Source organism: Salvelinus fontinalis, chromosome 36 (genome assembly GCF_029448725.1).
Source record: "Salvelinus fontinalis isolate EN_2023a chromosome 36, ASM2944872v1, whole genome shotgun sequence".
Taxonomy (NCBI): Eukaryota; Metazoa; Chordata; class Actinopteri; order Salmoniformes; family Salmonidae; genus Salvelinus; species Salvelinus fontinalis.
Window position 1 is genome coordinate 2,043,377 of NC_074700.1, and position 23,615 is coordinate 2,066,991.

Genomic DNA, 23,615 nt, shown 5'->3' on the forward strand with positions numbered 1-23,615 from the left:
TGCTACTCTGTTTATTATATATCCTGATTGCTTAGTCACTTTTACCCCTACCCACATGATCATACTGTGTTACCTCATTTACCTCGTGCTCCTGCACATTGACTCGGTACTGGTACTCACTGTATATAGCCTCGTTATTGTTTTTATTGTGTTACTATTTCCTTTTTTATTTAGCAAATATTTGTCTTACTTTTTACATCTGCACTGTTGGTAATGGGCTCATAACTAAGCATTTCACAGTAAAGTCTACACCTGTTGTATTTGGCGCATGTGACCGATACAATTTGATTTTAATATGATTGCTTTTGGGGTTTCCTGTCAGACATTGAATATCTTGTTTTGAAAGATGTACTTTGTTGAAGCACCTTTGGCAGCGATTACAGCCTCAAGTCTTCTCGGGTATGATGCTACAAGCTTGGCACCTTTATTTGGGGAGTTTCTCCCATTCTTCTCTGCAGATCCTCTCAAGCTGTCAGGATGCACAGCTATTTTCAGGTCTCTCCAGAGATGTTTGATCAGGTTCAAAACCGGGCTCTGACTGCGCCACTCAAGGGACATTCAGAGACTTGTCCCGAAGCCACTCCTGCATTGTCTTGGCTGAGGGCTTAGGGTCGTTGTCCTGTTGGAAGGTGAACCACCCCAGTCTGAGGTGCTGAGCGCTCAGGAGCAGGTTTTCATCAAGGATCTCTCTGTACTTTGCTCCATTCATCTTTTCCTCGATCCTGTCTAGTGTCCCAGTTCCTGCCACTGAAAAACATCTCCACAGATGCTGCCACCACCATGCTTCACCGTAGGGATGGTGCCAGGTTTCCTGAACAACTATTTTACCGGTCAAACAAAAAAGTATGATAAAAAAAACAATGGTGTTAAAAATACTTAATGGTTTACTTTCCCGGGAAAAGTTCATAATAATAAAGGCAGCCTTTATTTTATTCACAGCCAATCCAAACGCTGGAAATAAGAATGGCCCATCCCCCTGTCAAGTAAATCGCAAAAACGCTGTGCACTGCCATAAAAGGAATACATGCGCATGCGCACGGTGTGCAGTTCTGTTTGAAGTGAACTGACCAGTGAATATAGTAAGCAACAATACTGGCGCAAGAAAACCATTAGAAACCATACTAAATGCATTATCTCAAATCTATTTACAAGTTTTCTTGATTGTCTCAATGCATCGGTGGGAACAATGTTAGGTCATCACTATCCAAACGTGGAAAAGTCACAACTGGTCAGCTATGTGGAGGATTATTTGGAATGTGTTGAGTCCATGCCTTTGGATATACAAAGAAACGTCTCTCTGCTGCGAGAAATTGACTCAAAGTATCAAGGTATGGTTTTTCCTCTCGTTGTTTTAGTGCTTATATTTGCGAGTTTGACGATAAAATTACAAAAACTGGGTGTGCTGGATTGACAAATTCCCGATCCACTTTAGCTAACGTTAATGTTCCACACACTAGCTAGCATTGAAAGCAAGTGTTTTGTGTGCAGAAATATAGATAGTTTAGTCTTTCGAATACGATGTATGCCTTCAATTTGTTATCCTCAACATGTCCCGGTGTCAGGTCCGAGTTGGCTTGATATAGCTACAGAGGATCAGCCATTTTGACAAGAGGGATGTTGTGGCGTTTGACGGCTTTCTTTCGAGTTGGTAAACCTGTTATCTGCATTCGTTTTGTTTATTTTACAAGGGATGTTGACTTATTGTTGATAGTGTTGCCTACTAGCAAATATAAAAATCGTAGTATAACAGTAACGTTAACTGTTAACAGAAAGAAAAAAAACAAATGGTCGTTGTTGCAATCCGCTCTAACGCTGGTGATGATAAATGTGCCATGTACGAGAATTTTGCCAGTATTTGTGCCGCGTTCCAAACAACTGGGAAACTCGGTGATTTCCGAAACCAGTGCGTTAAAGACAACTGGGAATTGGGGGGGCTCGGACTGGGATTTTTCTTTTTCTTGAAGCATCTCGCATCGGGCCACTTTCTAGAATTTAGTATGGCTAAACCTGGCTATTTGTACTATTTCTCTATAAAAATCGGATTAAAAACTTAACCACACTGCAAACCTTTTATGCCTATGATAATCCCTGCCCAGTAGTGCCATACGAAGGTTGGGTTGGCAACAATAGCTAGCTACTTCCCTCGCTGTAACGTTGACACAACTAGGTGGGGGTGGAGGACACTGTACCGTTGTCCCCAATCAAACTAGCAGCATCCTTCTTTGGTGGTGGTTTTTCGGCAGTTGGCATCCAATGTTGGTGCATTACTACCACCTACTGTGCTGGAGTGTGGGCCAGAGACAGCGCTAGCAGTGGGTACGGCATGTAGTAACCGCAGTGTGCAGATGGACATTATTGCCTGTTCAGGCGGAAAGTTTTGTCACTTCCTGAATCGGGTATTAGAACTCCCCGCCCACCTGTGGGGAAAACAACCTGTGGTAACCTAGTTTACCCAATTGGCTAGCAGCAAAAACTTTACCCTTTTCAAACCTAATTTTATTGTCTGCTTGTTTTAGTCAATGACACAACTAGATTTAAGTACATGTCTTAAGGTGTATTTTCAACATTGCTTGCTCCTGAGTTTTCTCACTACTTAGAAAAACATATTTTAGGGCTTCCCTCATGCCGCGTTTCATGAGGGTGCTATCAGCCACGTGAGTGCTAGCTAGCTTCTGACGTAACATTAAGCTAGCCAAGACAAGCAACAACACAAATTGATTATACAGCGACAAGTAGTGAGTGGTGTTAAACGGACTATACTAAACAAGTTAAATGTATTGCCTGTGATTAAATGTGTTCCACACACATAGCTACCTCCTTGGATTCCCTACATTTCCCACTCTCCCATGCCGAATAGTCAGAAGCCACAGGACTCTTCTCGCTTGCTCTGTTTCCTTATGTGGGACCATTGTGAATTGTAGGTTGGGATTTGTTTCCCATTGTACAACAAACACAGCAGCTTATCGGCATGTTTTGTTATTTCTGTATAACTGAACATCGACAACAAAGTTGGCTCTTTTACAGCAGGAGTCAATGTTAAAGAATGTTGGTTTCCCCCAATTTGTGTGTGTGGTCGAGGGGAATTCCTTATGACGTGAGTCGGTCGTTCAATAAAACGTCACAATACGGTGCCGAGCATTCGATTTGGCTGCTGTGGGACAAGGAGATCCCCAGCTCCACTAAAACCATTGACAACTACGTGCCGTTTTCAAGGGATTGTTAAATCAGCAGTAGAAACAATTAAAAAAAATCAGCCTCTGCACACCTTGTTTGTTAAAAAGCTAAGGGATGGGGCTGGAGAAATGTAATCACTATCAAATGCATAGACGGCTATGGATGCCAGGATTGACCATCCCTGATATCACAATTATAGTTTTAACCATCTTTTGAGGCTAAGTCATTTTTAAGTTAGGGACTGTGCTATTTGTGATGAGGGGTACCTGGAGAAAATCGGACTTCTGAAATAAAAATAGATGGCCTTCCCTAGAGTAAAATACATTTTTACCCGACCCTCCCTGAACGCTTGAAAAAAGACAAGTGACCCTCCCATATACCCAAAATAATAATACAAAATTAGCAGAGAACATGCCTACCGTTTATCCTCACTCCTAGGACAGACCAGTCTTGGCAAAGAAGGTTGCAGAGTCGCTGACCACCGCGGACAATGGTAGGGGTGAAAAGATATTCATGCAGTGTTTTTATTATAATGGATATCTTATTTGCGTTCCGAGAATAATTCGCCTTTTTATGAACGCATTTCATGCAATTCTACGTCGTTTTACATGACTGGAGACCAGCAGAATATTTTTTTAAATACCACAACAGCATGACATTGAATGGTGCGCATGCTGCAGCCATGGAGACGTTTTGATTTCTATACATGCTATTGTTAACAAAATAGGTTAGTCTAAGTTTGGGACAGTCCTGAAGTTTTCTATCAGCTGTAAAAGTTGAGCTCAACAGAATCAGTCACATCTGAAGTATCTGATCATCAATGACATCGAGAAAAAGCTATTTCTTTAACACAGCAGCCGCATATCATCAGGTAGACCTATATGCACTTGTAACTTTTTATTTATTTGGGAAACTGTCTTTTTCTACTTTATTCCATGATATTGTTACAAAATAAATTTGTGTCGACTGATTGGTGCATAGGAATACAATAGCATCTGCTAGGCTAAATTTAACAAATAGCCCATGATCCTCAAACCAAAGACTGGCCAAACTCGAGTTTCTAAAAGTGAATTCAAAGGCACTGTATAGCCTAATAAGGCATTTTTTGTTTCATTCATTTATTTATTTTTCATTTTATATAGCCTAAAATGGTTATTTTATAGGCATGTTGTTGAACTGCTGTTAATGCTGAGCGCTTCTGCCAGCCTGTAGCATATCACAAATGCTTCACAATTGATTTCCTAAATACATTTTTGTTTCTCCTTAGGCTTGCTCCAGAGTGATTTGGAGTTAGTATTTTGTTCAATAGCCTGTTGAAATGTCGAACATCAATTGATAGTGGCAGAATCACACATTAGTTTCCAAGCAAAGTTTTTTTTATTTTTTTAAAATGGTCTCCTTGGCTATAGAAGGTTGTAGCACAGCATCTGAATGTCATAGACTAACCAAAGATATCCCATATGCATAGTCTTTTCCTGGCATTTTACAGCTTGTTTCTAGTATAAAGCGTTGTTATAGATCGCTTTATATAATCAGGTCCATATATATATTTTTTCTCAAATACTAAGCTAAAAAAAGGGGTAGGTCTATGCTTTTAGTCATTTTCTTTTTTATAAATAACCACAATACCCTCACCCCCGCAATTCAAGCCCTTGTTTTAACTTAACACACCAAGCACTTCATTGACACTGAGATATTTAAGGAGTGCATGGTGACTGAAGGAATTGGCTGACAAAATCAATGGATAGTACACTCTAATTTTGTCAAACATGTAGTCCTACCTCTTATTGAATAGGAAGAAATGGGCTCCAACACACAAACACTTTGTGTCTAGGTAGCATTAAGTCAAATTAAAATGTAAACTGTTTAAATTAATTGGGCCTTCTCAAATTAGTCTACTTTCAAAACCCATGCGCTGCTCATCTCTGCAGCAGCCGCTTCATAGTAATTTAAATTAAAAAAAAAAAATTGTCACCGAATACAGCAGACATTACAGTGAAATGCATACTTACAAGCCCTTAACAAACAATGCAGTTTTTAAGAAAGATAAGTCTTTAAAGTTAGGGATGCATGATATATCGGTAAGCAGATTTTTTAAAAATTGAATATTCACACAGGCATACAGAAGCCCATTATCAGAAATCATCACTCCTCTGTTCCAATGGCACTTTGTTTTCGCTAATACAAGTTTATCATTTTAAAAGGCTAATTGATCATTAGCAAACCCCTTTGCCATTGTTAGGGCAGCTGAAAAGGGGGATGGGGTGGTCAATCCAAGTAGTCTGGGTAGCCATTTCACTAGATGTTCAGGAGTCTTATGGCTTGGGGTTAGAAGCTTTTTAGAAGCCTCTTGGACCTAGACTTGGCGCTGCGGTCAGAGGCTGAGCAGTTGCCATACCAGGCAGTGATGCAACCAGTCAGGATGCTCTCGATGGTGCAGCTGTGGAACCTTTTGAGGATCTGAGGACCCATGCAAAATATTTTCAGTCTCCTGAGGGGGAATAGGTTTTGTCGTGCCATCTTCACGATTGTCATGGTGTGCTTGGACCATGTTACTTTATTGGTGATGTGGACACCAAGGAACTTGAAGCTCTCAACCTGCTCCAATACAGCCCCGTCGACGAGAATGGGGCTTTCTCGGTCCACTTTTTCCTGTTGTCCACAATCATCTCCTTTGTCTTTATCACGTTGAGGGAGAGGTTGTTGTCCTGGCACCACACGGCCAGGACTCTGACCTCCTACCTATAGGCTGTCTCATTGTTGTTCGTGATCAGGCCTACCACTGTTGTGTCGTTGGCAAATTTTAATGATGGTGTTGGAGTCGTGTCTGGCCGTGCAGTCATGAGTGAACAGGGAGTACAGGAGGGGGCTGAGCACGCACCCCTGTTTTGAGGATCAGCGTGGCAGATGTGTTGTTACCTACCCTTACCACCTGGGGAGTGGCCCGTCATGAAGTCCAGGTTCCAGTTGCAGAGGGAGGTGTTTAGTCTCAGGGTTCTTCGCTTATTGATGAGATTTGAGGGCACTATGGTGTTGAACACTGAGCTGTAGTCAATGAATAGCAATCTCACATAGGTGTTCTTTTTTATCTAGGTGGGAAAGGGCAGTGTGGAGTGCAATAGAGACTGCATCATCTGTGGATCTGTTGGGGCGGAATGCAAATTGGAGTGGGTCTAGGGTTTCTGGGATGATGCTGATGTGAGCAATGACAAGCCTTTCAAAGTACTTCATGGCTACAGATGTGAGAGCTATGGGTTGGTAGTGATTTAGGCAGATTACCTTAGTGTTCTTGGGCACAGGCACTATGTCCGGTCTGCTTAAAACATGTTGGTATTACAGACTAGGACACGGAGAGTTAGAAAATGTCAGTGAAGACACTTGGTAGTTGGTCAGTGCATGCTCGCAGTACACGTCCTGGTAATCTGCCTGGCCCGGCGGTCTTGTGAATGTTGACCTGTCTAATGGTCTTATAGCATTTGTGCGTTCGATTACAGGCTCAATGTCCAGAAACTAGAAAAGAAATAAAGAAATGGCGATAAAATAAATGCCTTACCTTTTGAAGATCTTCTTCTGTTGGCACTCAAAGGTCCTAGCTACATCACAAGTGGTCCTTTTGTTCGATAAAGTTCTTTATGTCCCCAAAAACTCAGTTTAGCTGGCGCGCTTTATTCAATAATCCACCGGTTTCCCTCCTTCAAAATGCATACAAAATGAATCGCAAAAGTTACCTATAAACTTCTCCAAACAAGTCAAACAACGTTTATAATCAAACCTCAGGTACCCTAATACGTAAATAAACAATCAAAATTTAAGACGGTGAATTGTTATTGTCTTTACCGGAGATAAACAACAAAGTACATGCTCTCATCCACACGTGTGAAAACACTACAGCCAAATGGGAGCCACTAAGAAAAACAAAAAATTCTGGCTAATTTTTCCAAAATCAAGCCTGAAACTTTCTAAAGACTGTTGACATCTAGTGGAAGCCCTAGGAACTGCAATCTGGGAGGTTTTCCCTTCATATTAAAAATGACAGCCATTGAAATCAGTGGTGGGTTGAATTTTTTTCTCTTTTTTTTCCTCTGTATGGTTTGTCCTCGGGTTTTCGCCTGCCATATCAGTTCTGTTATACTCGCAGACATTATTTTAACAGCTTTAGAAACTTTTGAGTTTTCTATCCAAATCTACCAATTATATGCATATCCTAGCTTCTGGGCCTGAGTAACAGGCAGTTTACGTTGGGCACGCTTGTCATCCAGATGTCGAAATACTGACCCCTAGGCCAAAGAGGTTAAAACCGCATTCCAGCCAGTGTCTATTCCACAAGTTACCACCTGCTAAATCTGACTGTGCAATCCACTGTCTCATCAGCCAAGCAATTTACGAACTTGACCATTCTAAAAAGCATCAAGACATTCTCACATTTCTTTTGTATAAACCTTGTCTGTCTCTCCAACATTTAGAACGTTGTTTCAGTATTCAAATTCGATCTCCAGCAGTCACATAGTAATGAATGTGTAAGGACAAGACAGGCAGGCAGGCAGCGTTTCTCAGCAAGTCGAAATCATGAATCAGCTGGCATAATTTTTAAATATAAGAAATGTCATTGAAAAAAATGTCAAACGAAACAAGGTGCAGCTAGTTTGCAGTCTTTCCAGCTTCAGTTTGAAGTGATTGTGTTAGCTGTGTTGTTGGCTAGCACCTCTGAACAACAGTGCCCTGACGAGTGAGCACATTTTATATGCCAAGCGAAATTGTGCCACATTAGCTCATTGTTATGGATGTATCCAAATGTCGCTAGAAAAGTTTATGCAAACGCAGCTACTTTTCTGTTATTCTGGCTGCACATTTTGACATTACTAAGTTTGCTGGCTAGCTAGCAAACAAGGGATAAGCACGTTGCCAGCCAGTATGGCAATGGAACATTTAGAACGAACGACTGCATCCATAGAAGCAAAGCAAAAAGACTGAACGACTGTGTCGCGTCTCTACCAATCGATAGAACAAATGACCAGCTGACTTGGATAGAAACCCTACATTTGTGTCGAGACTATGGTTGCAAAGGGTCGGAAACTTTCCAGTAAATTTCCTGCATTTTTATAGAAAATTTTCATGGGAAGTTAATCCTGGGAATTTTGGGAATTTTTGCTTAAATTCATCAAAAAAGTTAGCTTATAACAGGGAACCTTTTTAGGTCTTTAGGTCTTGTGGCATATTTTGGTTAAACTATCCCCAATTCAATGGAATTGCAACCCTCTGCATGCAACAGTGCATTCTTCCATTACGTATACAGCTGATTCTCAAGATCTTGCACACTAATGAGACTCTATTGAGCCCACACTACTACACTGTCTGAGCCTAGGACTACATCCTTTCTGGTAAGTTTTGATTACAATACTGGGTGGGGTGAATATTTTATGTGACATGATAAAAAAAAAAAAAATGTAAATAGTAGCCTACAGCAAAGTGTGTTTTAAATCATTTCTAACTCAGCAATTTCTGCTAGTTAGTTGTTGCTACCATGTGGGTTTTAGCTTGCTTGAGCCTGCTAAGGAGTGTTAATTCACCTGTTTCCATACATGTTTCATTTTAAAACATTTCTTACAAAGGAATTGTATAACTGCTTAACCATTTATCTGTACATGGAATTGTATTGTTGTTTTTTTTACTCCATTTTTTTCTAATCTTTACAGGATAGTGCCACGGGCATCATCTGATGTGTGGAGACATTTCACTGTAGCTAATGTAGAAGGAAAAGCTGTGTACATAGGAAAATACTGTGCCAAATCATATGTGAAGAATGCAACAAAGATGCAGAATCATCTGGCCAAGTGCATGAAGTTCCCTCGGTGCTCACAACAAGCAACCTCTGACAAAAGTCCCTCTACTTCTATTCGAGGTGAAAATGATGACTCGGCACATAATCAATAGGTACAGCTCATGGTCCTCCTGGAATCAGAAGTTGTTTTGAATCAATGGAGGAACATAGTCAGAGAAATGTTGAATGTCTTGCTCGAGCTGTGTATGCAACTGGTTCACCTCAGATGCTCACAGGCAACATGTATTTTGAAGAGATTTCTGAATGGTCTTTGCCCAGCATTCACTGCTCCAACCAGACATGCTTTATCTAATCATTTGCTGGATGCAGAGTTCAACAGAGTTCAAGTGAAGGTCAAGCAAATCATAGAGAAAGCATACTGTATTGCAATCATCTCTGATGGGTGGTCGAATGTTTGTGGGCAAGGAATAATTAACTATCTCCACCCCTCAACCAGTATTCTACAAGAGCACAGACACGAGGGACAACAGACACACGGTCTCTACATTGCAGATGAGCTGAAGACAGTCATCAATGACCTTGGACCACAGAAGGTATTTGCATTGGTGACAGACAATGCTGCGAACATGAAGGCTGCTTGATCTAAAGTGGAGAAGTCCTACCCTCACATCACACCCATTGGCTGTGCTGCTAATGCATTCAATCTGCTCCTCAAGGACATCGTGGCCCTGAAAACAATGGATACACACTACAAGAGAGACACGGAAATGGTTAGGTATGTGAAGGGTCATCAAGTTATAGCAGCAATCTACTTCACCAAGCAAAGTGAGAAGAATAAGTGCACTACATTGAAGTTGCCCAGCAACACCCGTTGGGGTGGTGTTATCATGTTTGACAGTCTCCTGAAACCTATAGCAGTAGCCATTGCACGGATTGAGGGAGACAATGCCATCCAGTCTGATGTTCAGACTCTGCTTGCAAATGTAAGCGAAGAAATCCGTACTGCCCTGCCCACTTCACTGTTGCTCCAAGCAGAGGAAACTGCAGTTCTGAAAAACATCAAAAAGTGTGAAGACTTCTGCCTGAAGCCCATACACGCCGCAGCGTACATGTTGGACCCCAAGTATGCTGGCAAGAGCATCCTTTCTGGCGCAAAGATCAACAAGGCCTATGGTGTCATCACTACTGTATCTCGCTGCCTGGATGAGGACAAGGTTCTTAGCAGTCTGGCGAAGTACACTTCCACGCAAAGGCTTTGGGATGGAGATGCAATATGGCAGTCGTGCCAACATCTCATCAGCCACCTGGTGGAAGGGACTTTGTGGATCTGAGGCTCTTTCCACTGATGCCTCCATCATCCTCCAAATCCCACCAACATCAGCCGCCTCACAGCGCAACTGGTCCTTGTTTGGGAACACACACAGCAAAGTACGCAACAGGCTGACCAATACAAGGGTTGAAATATTGGTGGCCATCCGGGCAAATTTGAGGCTTTTTGAGCCTGACAATGAGCCATCCTCAACTAGGTTGGAAAGTGACAGTAAAGATGAGGCCTCAGAATCTGATATTCAAGATGTGGACAGTGAGGAGGACAAGGGAGAAGACATGGAAGCCTGAGAGGAAGACATTTAAAGCTTTAGTGTCTAGACTATCATTTTACAGATGTATGTTGAATTTTTTTGGGGGAGATGCGATTGATCATTGGGATCATTCAATAATCCCTTTTGTTCAGTGAAATCATCCCATGTGAGGAGTCAACTAATTTTAATTCAATTAAATTTGTTTTTATTTCTATTGGAAGGATTTAATTCTTTGCAATTATGTCTACTTATGATAAGGTTAAAGGTTTATGTTTATGTCTCTATATGATATGGTAAATATATCCAATGCAAATAAATCTACATTTAAATGGTATTAATATTAATTTGCATATATTCCCACGGAAAGTTTCCACCTCTGAATATTCCCCAAAATGTGCACGCCTAGTTGGGACTATGTCTTGTGGAAGGATGAAATGGTATGAATAAATTAATAAAATTTAACGTTTTTAATGAAAATGTCAATCATGATTTGAATATGTTCGTAACCGTGTGTGTGTGTGTGATCATGCCCGAGAAGCCGGTGTTTCGAGGATATATTGGCACTGTTTGCCGGCTCTCAACTTAACACCCGTGCCAATATTTCCTCTAGACACCGGCGAGTCTGTTGTGTGACGCACATGAACTGACGTTGCACTTGTATGCTATTCAAAACTATATGTTTACCATTAGATATAACGGCATTCTGTACAGCTGCCATTTTTCCCCCCACTATGCTTCCTAGTGTTTATTTATTTATTTTTTCCCCCTCTCCGTTCTTCTCCCCTCTGCTTCCATCAGAAAACCATGAATCACAAAGTTGTTCATTTGGACAATTTGTCTTTTTCACTTGTACATGTCCACACTCACCGAAAATGACATTCGGTAGCTACTAGCTATGCTTCTATAAGCTGGATTTACCTGTCTTTGGAATTAATAATTTTTTCGCTTGTATGTGATTTCGCAATTACTTGTGCTAATTAGCATTCTGGTAATATACGGCCAATGTTTTTTTACATTTATTTTGTTTTAGTGCCCCCTTGTGTTCTATGCCGGTAATACCTTATTTCCCAAGATGGCAGAAGAACAGAATGATGGTATGAAACTCTGGACACAGCCCAAGTCTACACGTGACTTCCTACAGGCCGTGCCCACAGACAGCCATTGAGGCTGCTAGCTAGCTAGGACACCGGCACACATTTTCCAGCTCATTACTCGTTTGTCAGATTGCTATTAGGTGATTTCCAGTGCTCCCAGAGTTTGCAGTAGCTATTTTATACATGCATAAAATGGTGCTCACCAAATTTCTCAACTTTTTCCCCTGTTCCTACCAGCGTCCTTAATGATCACTTACATTTTCCCTGCCCACTGACTGACGTTGTCAGATATTATTTAATCCCTCATGATTATTCTACTCAGTAACTAAACAAATGCAGGCGACGCCCATCCTAACAACTATTTTCTCATTCTGTGTGCTTTGCAGAGGTCCTGAAGGAGGTTGACGATGTCTACGAGCGTTACCGGGGCGAGCAGGATGCGGCACAGCGTAAGAGGCTTCAGATTCAGCTGCAGCGGGCCCTCATCAGTAGCCAGGAGCTCGGCGACGAGAAGATCCATGTGGTTACCCAGATGACCGAGCTGGTAGAGAACCGTTCCCGCCAGATGGACTCCCTCTGCCTCCAGGAGCCCAGCGAGACCAGTGAGCGGGTTGTCACCGAGCGGCGCTCCTGTTCTGTCCAGGAGGCGGCGGTGTCCACCCCTGCTGAACGTTCCTCGGCCCGCCGGCCGAGACGCCAGCGCAACAGTGAGAGCCGTGACTCCAACCACGCCTCGGGTAACGTAGCGGTGATGGACGACCCGGCGGATGAGCTGCCCCTGCAGCCGCGGGAGAAAAGGTCCAAGTCGGCCAAGAAGAAGAAGCGCAAGGCCAAGCAGGAGCGCGACGCCTCGCCCGTGGAGTTCACCATCGACCCCAACGAGCCCACCTACTGCCTGTGCGAGCAGGTGTCATACGGCGAGATGATCGGCTGCGATAACGACGCGTGCCCCATCGAGTGGTTCCACTTCTCCTGCGTGGGGCTCACCTACAAGCCCAAGGGGAAGTGGTTCTGTCCCAAGTGCAGAGGGGACAACGAAAAGACTATGGACAAAAACCTGGACAAGAACAAAAAGGACCGGAGGTCCAGGTAGTAGTTACATGTCCTCCGTCCGTTGTCCCTTTACTCTCGGAACATTGTTGAGTTTATCAGTGATTCATTCAAGGGATGACGAAATGTCAAGTTCTGAGAGCAATTGGAACACTATTTCCAGCAGCGCTTACTCTGAGTAAAGGACTTGACCAATACTGAACTGGTGCTGTTACAATACTGGTGACTCACACTGAAGCCTAAATGTTGTTTTGCGACGTCCGATGTTGACTGTAAAGATCCTCAACCTAAGCTGCCATCTTCTGTCTGTATCGTGTGTGTTACTTAACTTCCATTCTAACAAGTGTATTGAGTAACTCGAGAAGCAAATTTTGGCTTACTAGCCCATTTGGAAATGTTGATTTGATGTAATGTATCTGAATGAATGATGTCCTTTTTGTAAAAATTAATACATTATGTTTGGCCCATTTGTCTTAGTTGAGTAAGCTTTTCATTTCTTATGTGTTTTAAAATAAGTCTTCCAAATCAGCGCGTCTCTATTCATGAATCACTGTACCTGACGGGGCTAAATAGATTGTGCAATGTTTTATTTTGTATGACTGACAGAGGGGTAGTTTGCGCTGTTTCTGTGTTCATCTGAGTTGGGATTTCACACTAATTTCACATTTTAGGTTATTTTACGATTTCCCAACTGTCATTTCAATTGACCATCCACAGGTGCAGCACTCCAGCTAAAAAGTGATGGTCTGTCTGGAATGGGATTTCATATTTGTGGAGACAGTCTACGTATTCTGTCAAATGTGTAATCCCCCCCCCCCATTTCTGTATATCCATTAAAACAAAGTTATACTGGCTTGAGGGGAACCAATTTATTACTTTTATATCGGTTTCACTACACACACAATAACATCTGCTAAATAAGTGTATTGGACCAATAAAATTTGACTTGAATCCTTTTCTTGAAATATACATTTTACCTTCCATTCTTCTGCTTATCAGGTCATATTGTTAAACTGAAGAAGTGTTTCACTCAGTCAAGATATTTCCAAATAACATGAGTATCGCATAAATAAAGTTTCCAAAAACTTAACTCCACTCCTACATGCGTCTCTGACTGTCCTATTTGTCTTCATCCTCGCTACTACTGGACCCTCTGAACAAGTGGTCCTCCCTGGTTACTGTGGTGATCCCCTGTGATTGTGATGTCAGCCTAAGGGCAGGGCTGAGGCCCAGCAGTAGGGTCAGACACTGGACGTGGGTATCAGGAAAGAGAACAGACGGGATGTTGCAGGCCTCCAGGTCCTATAGCAGGGGTGCCCAACCAGTCGATTGTGATCTACTGGTCGATCGCGGAGGGCTTGCCAGTCGATTGTGAGATTATACTTCTACTAAAATTCAGCCACACAAATCGATGCCTATAATCTCTTTATTTTAATGTTCAACAGTCTTCCATTAACAATGTCTGAAAAGTCACATGATTTACATAAAATATGACCAGTCAAATGCTGCCCGCCAACTCAAAGTCGGTCACAGTGATGCCAGGCAGGTAGCTAGCTAACTCGAGCCAGATTTGTTGTTAAATTGTTCGGTCGACAATAGCAATGAGTGAAGGGAAGGATACAAAAAAGGAATGGGAGGATTATTTTTTTCATGTCGAACTCAAAATGTGTATGCCTCATCTGCCATAATAGCATCGATATCCCAAAGAAAAGTAAAGAAATTTTAAAACCACACACAAAAGATTGTCCGGCAAAGACTGAATTACGAAGAAAGGTACAACTAAAAAAAATTAACTGGCAGCGCAGCAGTCAATTTTCACAAGGCCTGTGACCAAAGGGAAGGTGGCAACCATAGCATCTTATCGTGTGAGTCGCGTTCTTGCTAAACATAAAAAGCTGTTCAAAGATGGAGAGATAACCAAGGAAGCATTTATTGAGGCTGCAGACTCGCTGTTTGAGGAATTTAAGAATAAGACTGAAATTATGGCTGCCACCCATGACATTCAGTTGTCCAGAAATTCGGTGACCAGAAGATGTGAGGGAATAGCGGAAAACCTCGAGGATCAACTGAAGAAGGATATTGACAACTGCGAGTGTTATGGGGCGGCAGGTAGCCAAGTGGTAGCCTAGAGCGTTGGACTAGTAACCGAAAGGTTGCAAGATCAAATCCCCGAGCTGACAAGGTAAAAAGCTGGTTCTGCCCCTGAACAAGGCAGTTCCTAGGCCGTCATTGAAAATAAGAATTTGTGCTTAACTGACCCTCCAGTTTGACGAGTCCACAGATATGGTAGATGTGGCACAGTTATGCATTTTCATCAGAATGGTATTTGACATGAGTACAAAGGAGGAACAACTGCCATTTTGCCACTGAAAGGACATACAAGGGGCGAAGATATTTTTCAATATTTTATGGAGTTTGCTAACAAATTCCAACTGCCCTACTGTAAGCTTGTCTCCATTACTACCAATGGGGCACCCGCTAGGGTAGGCCGCATTAGTGGGTTCGTTACATTGTGCAAACGAGATTATTATTTCCCGAACTTTAAGTTATTATTGCGTAATTCATCAGGAAGTTGTTAAACATGAAAGAGGTGATGGATGTTGCGATGAAGATTGTGTGTTCTATTCGAGGAAGAAGCCTACAGCGGAGGCTTTTTCGTGCTCACTTAGAAGAGACTGAAGCGTAGCACACAGTGCGGTGGATGAGCCGAGGTACATTTTTAGGGAGATTCAGTGAATCGTTGCCTGAAATCAAGGAATTTCTCAAGGTCTCCAAACATGCAAAATATACACAGTTAGAGGACATACAGTGACTCTTGGATTTAGCTTTTCTCACTGACCTAACTTACATGCTTAAGGAATTGAATGTGGCGCTGCAAGGAAAAGGCAAACATGTAATCGACATGGTTAGCACTGTGAACACTTTTAAATTCAAACTACAGCTGCTCACAAGAAAGCTGCAACGTAAGGACCTGCACTTCGTTCAACACATGCATTCAGAACTTGAATGTCAGGGTAAGGATACAGCACAGCTTGACAGTGCACGTTACGTGGAGCTAGTCCAGAGCGTCTTATCTGAGTTTGACAGTCGTTTCCTTGAGTTTGCGTCACTTGAGCCTATTGCCGCTTATTTGTGCTTTCCATTTGGCACAGACATAAATGTGGAAGTCATTGCCTCAAATGGGATCACTTTTTCAGTTGGACACAACTATAGCAGAAACTGAATTTCTCACCATTCAAAATGACATTCAGCTGAAATCCAAGGCAGCCACTGAGATGAAGGAAGAGTTCTGGGAGCTGCTGCTGGAGGAGAAGTATCCCAACATAAGAAGATGTGCTCTCAACTTCTCAGCCCCTTTTGGATCAACCTACCTCTGTGAGTCTGCATTTTCTCACATGACGATAATAAAGTCCAAGTACAGATCTACTATGACTGATGACCACCTTGTGGCCTGCATGAGACTTGCAACAAGCTGCTACAGCCCTGACTATGAAAAACGACTTGCCAATGTCAAAACAACCCAATGCCAAAAGTCACACTAAGGTAGGAAATTAAATTAGTGGCACTTATTTATGGAAAACATGTTATTGGTCCACATTATATTTGCGTATCAAATTGGTATCATAGCGGCAGTAAATAAACAAATTGTAACTCCCTCAACTTTTACTTAACACACATGTTTCTATCACTTGTCTGTGAACGTGGCTTCAGAAAGTATTAATACCCCTTAACCTTTTCCACATTTTGTTGTTACAGCCTGAATTCAAAATGGATGAAATCGATTTCTGACCCATCTCAACACAATACCCCATAATGACAGCGAAAACATGTTTTTAGAAATTTTAGCGAATTTAAAAAATAATAATAATCTGAAATCTCTCATTTACATAAGTATTTACACCCCTGAGTCAATACTTGGTAGAAGCACCTTTGGCAGCGATTACAGATATGGGTATTTCTGAGTTAGTCTCTAAGAGCTTTCCACACTTGGATTGTTTAATATTTGCCCATTATTCTTTTAAAAAACAATTCAAGATCTGATAAATTGATGATCATTGCTAGGCAACCATTTTCAGGTCTTGCTATCGATTTTCAGCTAGATTTAAGTCAAAACTGTAACTGGGCCACTCAGGAACATTCACAATCTTCTTGGTAAGCAACTCCAGTGTAGATTTTGCCTACTGTTTTAGGTTATTGTCATGCTGAAATGTGAATTAATCTCCCAATGTCTGGCAGAAATCAGACTGAACCAGGTGTTCCTCTAGGATTTTTCCTGGGTTTAGCACCATTCCATACATTTTTTTATCCTATAAAACTCCTCAGTCCTTAACAATTACAAGCATACTCATGACAAGATGCAGACACCACTATGCTTGAACATATGTAGTGGTATTCAGTAATGTGTTGTATTGGTTTTGCCCCCACAATAGTGTCGACAGTGATCACAGATGGACTGTCACGCCCTGACCTTAGAGAGCCTTTTTATGGTGTGATTTGGGTGGGCATTCTAGTTTGTCTATTTCTTTGTTGGCCGGGTATGGTTCCCAATCAGAGGCAGCTGTCTATCGTTGTCTCTGATTGGGGAACATACTTAGGCAGCCCTTTTCCCACCTTCAGCTTGATACTGTACATACCGTGCCTTTCTGCAGGTCCCAGAGGTAGGGTGTATGTTGAGCCTGGCTGTAGTTGGCCAGGACCAGATGTCCCCCAGGGTGAGTGAGGGCGATGATGTGGCGGGTCAGCAAGGACGTCCTGGCCTCCAGGATATGGAGGTGTTCCTGGGACTTCACGCTGAACACATTGAGGTGGTGGGAGAAATAGGAACACACCACCAGTTGATAGAGAGGGGTAGAGAGGAGATCAGAGGGATGGAGAGACATGTCTCCCTGTCCAACCTGCTCTGCTCCCTTTGCGCCTCCCTTTTCGTCCTCCTCTTCTTAGCAGAGTGGCTCTCTGTCCTCACCTTAGCTAGGGTTAATAGTAATCCACAGGGCAATATAAATATGTATATTGTTACAGCTACAACACTGGAGTGTTCAGAATTATTGAGAGCATTAGACTTCAGGCTAATAGCAAGGTAATAAAATAGTAACATTCAAAACAAGTAATGCTGGATTTTTGGACAGATAGCTTAGCTTGTACTACTTTTCTGGTAGAGTCTCTGGTTTTGTTACCTGTGGTCTCCTTAATGATGGTAGTATCCGGGACTGCCTGTCTCCTCCCTTTGATATACCCAGACTCTAGGTCCCACACTGCCAGATGGTCCCTATAACACCCAACAGTCCAAATAAAATAGGTTATGGACAATATAAGTGTTTTTTTTAAAAAGTGTTAGCTTTCCACATCCCAAAACCGGTTCACAACAATGGGGAAAACTGTATTAGGGGCAACAATGAACACAACATTGTTAAGCTGTGCAAGAATTCGGATGCTAGAGGGTAGTAACTGACTCAGAGGGACTGTTTTTGGAGTGTGGTGTTTCAGGTGGTGGACTAAGTTAGCTGGCGCTTGTTTCAAGTAACCGACTCTCTCTCACCTTGTCTCAGACAAGCCCAGGACTAGCTGTCCGACCAGGAGCCTTTATTCGTGTCGGGGCCAGGGGGCGATGTAAAGACCAGACTGTCTCTTCAGCTAGCTTCTCTTGAACAGGACATAGACCGGCAGAGTCTATGGAGTCAAGTGTGACAGAAGCTTAATGACTAGGCTTTAGCTCAGTGGGCTAACATAGTCTTGTTGCATGCAGGAGACCTGAGCTCGAACCTAGGCAGTCACAAATGTAGAGCACATATTTCACTACAGGTACGCTACTGTCAACTAATGAGGTGACTTCAATCCATGAGGTGAAACAACAGTGTAGAGCAGAGTGGATTCAGTATGGATACCAGGCAAATTGATAAATTAGTTGGGGACCTGGAATATGGGTGAGGGGGTGTCAGTGAAGGTGGCTGTCCCTCTGTCTGTCAGGATGTACAGCTTCATGTCATGGGCCAAGGCCACGTCGGTGTTGCCATGGAGACCGTAATCCACTCTGACTGGCCACCCTGTGAAACTTGACCTGGCCAGGTCCCAGAGCCGCACCGTGCAGAGCCGTAGGGATCTGCACACCTCGTAGCTGTCACCAGAGGGAGACAGAGACCCTGGAAAGATCAAGACATCAAAGCAGATACCTGGGGCACAACTTAATTGTCTAAAGTGGCTTCCTTCCTCCTTGTCATTGCCTTCAACTGCATTGATGTGAAGGGCAGGGCAGGAGAAGCAAATTCCCAGTAGGTATCTACACATCTCGTCTATGCCGTGTAAATAGAACAGTGAATATGAAGGAGAGGAGATGAGAGGAGGATATCAATTTAGACTATTGAGATGTCCCCAATTGCATGCTAAAACGGAAACAAAAATAAGAATATTAAAAAAATACACAGTACTACTTAAACAACACAGAAAATACTAATACCAATATTATTTAAACATGAACAATACAGAAAAATAGTACAGTAAATACTACATTCTTGATCAAACGTACTGTTGGTGTTTCCTCATGGGGAGGACCTCCTCTGTGTTGTCCCTCCTCACCTTGTGGACGTTGTAGGTGAGGGTCTGATCGTTGACCTAGGAGGACAGGTCCCACAGCCTTAGGTACCTCTACCCACTGCACACCCCCAGACAGAACCGCAGCTCCAAACACACACCTACAGACAGGGGAGAGTAGAGTACCAAAAGGAAATGGTTTCCTGAATCTAACTCGATGTCCTCAATGTCAATTTAGCACCAAAACGTCAATGGTTTGTATCTGTCGATGTAAACCAATGTCAGTCCCTGAGTTCACTAAGATTGCGCATGTGAATAAAATGGTTATATTTATATTCACTGGGCTTTCCCATATTAATCCACAGAAGTTTCTCCCGCTCTAGCACAAACACTGCAAGATAATGCTGCAGGTAGCCTAGTGGTTAGAGCGAGTTTACCATTTACATTTACATTACATTTAAGTCATTTAGCAGACGCTCTTATCCAGAGCGACTTACAAATTGGTGCATTCACCTTATGATATCCAGTGGAACAACCACTTTACAATAGTGCATCTAACTCTTTTAAGGGGGGGGGTTAGAAGGATTACTTTATCCTATCCTAGGTATTCCTTAAAGAGGTGGGGTTTCAGGTGTCTCCGGAAGGTGGTGATTGACTCCGCTGACCTGGCGTCGTGAGGGAGTTTGTTCCACCATTGGGGTGCCAGAGCAGCGAACAGTTTTGACTGGGCTGAGCGGGAACTGTACTTCCTCAGAGGTAGGGAGGCGAGCAGGCCAGAGGTGGATGAACGCAGTGCCCTTGTTTGGGTGTAGGGCCTGATCAGAGCCTGAAGGTACGGAGGTGCCGTTCCCCTCACAGCTCCGTAGGCAAGCACCATGGTCTTGTAGCGGATGCGAGCTTCAACTGGAAGCCAGTGGAGAGAGCGGAGGAGCGGGGTGACGTGAGAGAACTTGGGAAAGTTGAACACCAGACGGGCTGCGGCGTTCTGAATGAGTTGTAGGGGTTCAATGGCACAGGCAGGGAGCCCAGCCAACAGCGAGTTGCAGTAATCCAGACGGGAGATGACAAGTGCCTGGATTAGGACCTGCGCCGCTTCCTGCGTGAGGCAGGGTCGTACTCTGCGAATGTTGTAGAGCATGAACCTACAGGAACGGGTCACCGCCTTGATGTTAGTTGAGAACGACAGGGTGTTGTCCAGGATCACGCCAAGGTTCTTAGCACTCTGGGAGGAGGACACAATGGAGTTGTCAACCGTGATGGCGAGATCATGGAACGGGCAGTCCTTCCCCGGGAGGAAGAGCAGCTCCGTCTTGCCGAGGTTCAGCTTGAGGTGGTGATCCTTCATCCACACTGATATGTCTGCCAGACATGCAGAGATGCGATTCACCACCTGGTTATCAGAGGGGGGAAAGGAGAAGATTAATTGTGTGTCGTCTGCATAGCAATGATAGGAGAGACCATGTGAGGATATGACAGAGCCAAGTGACTTGGTGTATAGTGAGAATAGGAGAGGGCCTAGAACAGAGCCCTGGGGGACACCAGTGGTGAGAGCACGTGGTGCGGAGACAGATTCTCGCCACGCCACCTGGTAGGAGCGACCTGTCAGGTAGGACGCAATCCAAGCGTGGGCCGCGCCGGAGATGCCCAGCTCGGAGAGGGTGGAGAGGAGGATCTGATGGTTCACAGTATCAAAGGCAGCCGATAGGTCTAGAAGGATGAGAGCAGAGGAGAGAGAGTTAGCTTTAGCAGTGCGGAGCGCCTCCGTGACACAGAGAAGAGCAGTCTCAGTTGAATGACTAGTCTTGAAACCTGACTGATTTGGATCAAGAAGGTCATTCTGAGAGAGATAGCAGGAGAGCTGGCCAAGGACGGCACGTTCAAGAGTTTTGGAGAGAAAAGAAAGAAGGGATACTGGTCTGTAGTTGTTGACATCGGAGGGATCGAGTGTAGGTTTTTTCAGAAGGGGTGCAACTCTCGCTCTCTTGAAGACGGAAGGGACGTAGCCAGCGGTCAAGGATGAGTTGATGAGCGAGATGAGGTAAGGGAGAAGGTCTCCGGAAATGGTCTGGAGAAGAGAGGAGGGGATAGGGTCAAGCGGGCAGGTTGTTGGGCGGCCGGCCGTCACAAGACGCGAGATTTCATCTGGAGAGAGAGGGGAGAAAGAGGTCAAAGCACAGGGTAGGGCAGTGTGAGCAGAACCAGCGGTGTCGTTTGACTTAGCAAACGAGGATCGGATGTCATCGACCTTCTTTTCAAAATGGTTGACGAAGTCATCAGCAGAGAGGGAGGAGGGGGGAGGAGGGGGAGGAGGATTCAGGAGGGAGGAGAAGGTGGCAAAGAGCTTCCTAGGGTTAGAGGCAGATGCTTGGAATTTAGAGTGGTAGAAATTGGCTTTAGCAGCAGAGACAGAAGAGGAGAAGGTAGAGAGGAGGGAGTGAAAGGATGCCAGGTCCGCAGGGAGGCGAGTTTTCCTCCATTTCCGCTCGGCTGCCCGGAGCCCTGTTCTGTGAGCTCGCAATGAGTCGTCGAGCCACGGAGCAGGAGGGGAGGACCGAGCCGGCCTGGAGGATAGGGGACATAGAGAGTTAAAGGATGCAGAAAGGGAGGAGAGGAGGGTTGAGGAGGCAGAATCAGGAGATAGGTTGGAGAAGGTTTGAGCAGAGGGAAGAGATGATAGGATGGAAGAGGAGAGAGTAGCGGGGGAGAGAGAGCGAAGGTTGGGACGGCGCGATACCATCCGAGTAGGGGCAGTGTGGGAAGTGTTGGATGAGAGCGAGAGGGAAAAGGATACAAGGTAGTGGTCGGAGACTTGGAGGGGAGTTGCAATGAGATTAGTGGAAGAACAGCATCTAGTAAAGATGAGGTCAAGCGTATTGCCTGCCTTGTGAGTAGGGGGGGAAGGTGAGAGGGTGAGGTCAAAAGAGGAGAGGAGTGGAAAGAAGGAGGCAGAGAGGAATGAGTCAAAGGTAGATATTACCAGTAACTGAAAGGTTGCTGGATCGAATCCCAGAGCTGACAAGGTAAAAATCTGTTATTCTGCCCCTGAACAAGGCAGTTAGTTAACCCACTGATCCCTGGTAGGCCATCACTGTAATAAGAATTTGTTCCTAACTGACTTGCCTAGTTAAATATATATATTTATGTTTAATGCAGGATGAATTAACCCTAAGCCTTTTCTGTAGTTATGACTTAACATTTTCAATATCCGACTCCGCCACATTCTAACCGATCTCCAATCAGTCGACCTACGTGTCAGTATGGGGGTAGGGGCCACGGCATGCGTCCCTTCACAGTTGACGGTGGTGACCTGTGAGATGTAGTCCTGGCTGCAGCCCAGGATGGAGCGCTGGTGCTCGAAACTGGCCATGCTGTACGGCTCAATATAGATGATCTCACTCACTTTCCCGCTTGTAAGGGTACCTGGGAGGGAGGGATAAACATGTTAACACATGCACTATGAATAGTCTGTTGTGGCCACTCTGTGTTCTGTTTCTAAAAATAAAAATATATGATAATGTGATTATAATGCCATGATAAAAACTTTCGGAAGCATTTATGAACAGGGGTTGGAACAAGTTCAAGGAACAGAACCAGAACTGGGAACGAAAGTGATCTATAGTGTTCTGGAACAGAACCATTATTTTAAAAGCATGGGAACTGGTTATAATGTTATTTACATATTCTTTCAGTCGCACAAAAAAAACACAACAAACCGCCTATGCAAAGCCCTTCCTCTGTCAATCATAAACTTATTTCAGAGTCTGCCTGCCTGCTGTAAATCTTTGCCAGTGTGTGTGCACGTAGCCAGGCTACAGCATAACTGTAGCCTACTGACGTTACAATCATGATTCAGAAGATAGGGAGAGACATTTTTATCAAGAATGGAAGAATAGATTAACTTTTTCAATGCTCGTTAGGGATAGTATAGTTATTACATTTCACGTTGGATTTATTAACTACAAAAAGGTAAGACTTGTTTTTAATTCTGGTGCCCATCTGACAAACAAGCTTGTTAGCTAGCTAGCTCTGATCCAAGGTTAAGCCAACTCTGAAGTTCCAAGACAAAGGTCCTCCATAGAAGCTGCTCCTCCGTTTAATTCTGTGGGCCTAATTCAGATAATGCACATCATCACAAGATGCCCAGCGCTTCAAGCCGAGCCTCCTCTTCCATCCTCTCGCTCTCTCCCTACCTGCGAAATTCTACCTACACTGCATGATTGGTGAAGCAATTTAATGTCAAGCATTTTTGGGGTTGAAACTGGTTCAGAACTTTATTTTGCTGGTCAAAACGGAACGGAACAGAAAAAGAATGGTTCTGTTCAGAATTAAATTATTACCCCGTTCATAATGTATTATAAACACATTTATAATGCCTATTGAGCTATGCATTGTGTTATAATGCACAACATAGGT

General features: G+C 43.6%; 1 protein-coding gene across 2 annotated transcripts; it reads left to right on the forward strand.

The window, feature by feature from the left end:
* Positions 1–1,010: 1,010 nt before the first annotated feature.
* LOC129835038 (inhibitor of growth protein 2-like) lies at positions 1,011–13,628 on the forward strand. Of its 2 annotated transcripts, none has more exons than XM_055900379.1 (2): positions 1,011–1,328; positions 12,014–13,628. In XM_055900379.1, the coding sequence occupies exons 1-2, from the start codon at positions 1,187–1,189 to the stop codon at positions 12,718–12,720; spliced, it is 849 nt and encodes a 282-aa protein (XP_055756354.1). In that variant the 5' UTR covers positions 1,011–1,186; the 3' UTR covers positions 12,721–13,628. The 2 variants fall into 2 exon arrangements, with proteins under 2 accessions (XP_055756354.1, XP_055756355.1); XM_055900380.1 differs by lacking the exon at positions 1,011–1,328 and adding an exon at positions 1,386–1,648.
* The last annotated feature ends 9,987 nt before the right edge of the window (positions 13,629–23,615 follow it).

Bases quoted from the DNA above. Each gene is read 5' to 3' on its own strand.
- LOC129835038 (XM_055900379.1), top strand. From the start codon at position 1,187: ATGTTAGGTCATCACTATCCAAACGTGGAAAAGTCACAACTGGTCAGC. The intron at 1,329-12,013 runs GTATGGTTTTTC...TGTGCTTTGCAG, and splicing joins AATTGACTCAAAGTATCAAG to AGGTCCTGAAGGAGGTTGAC.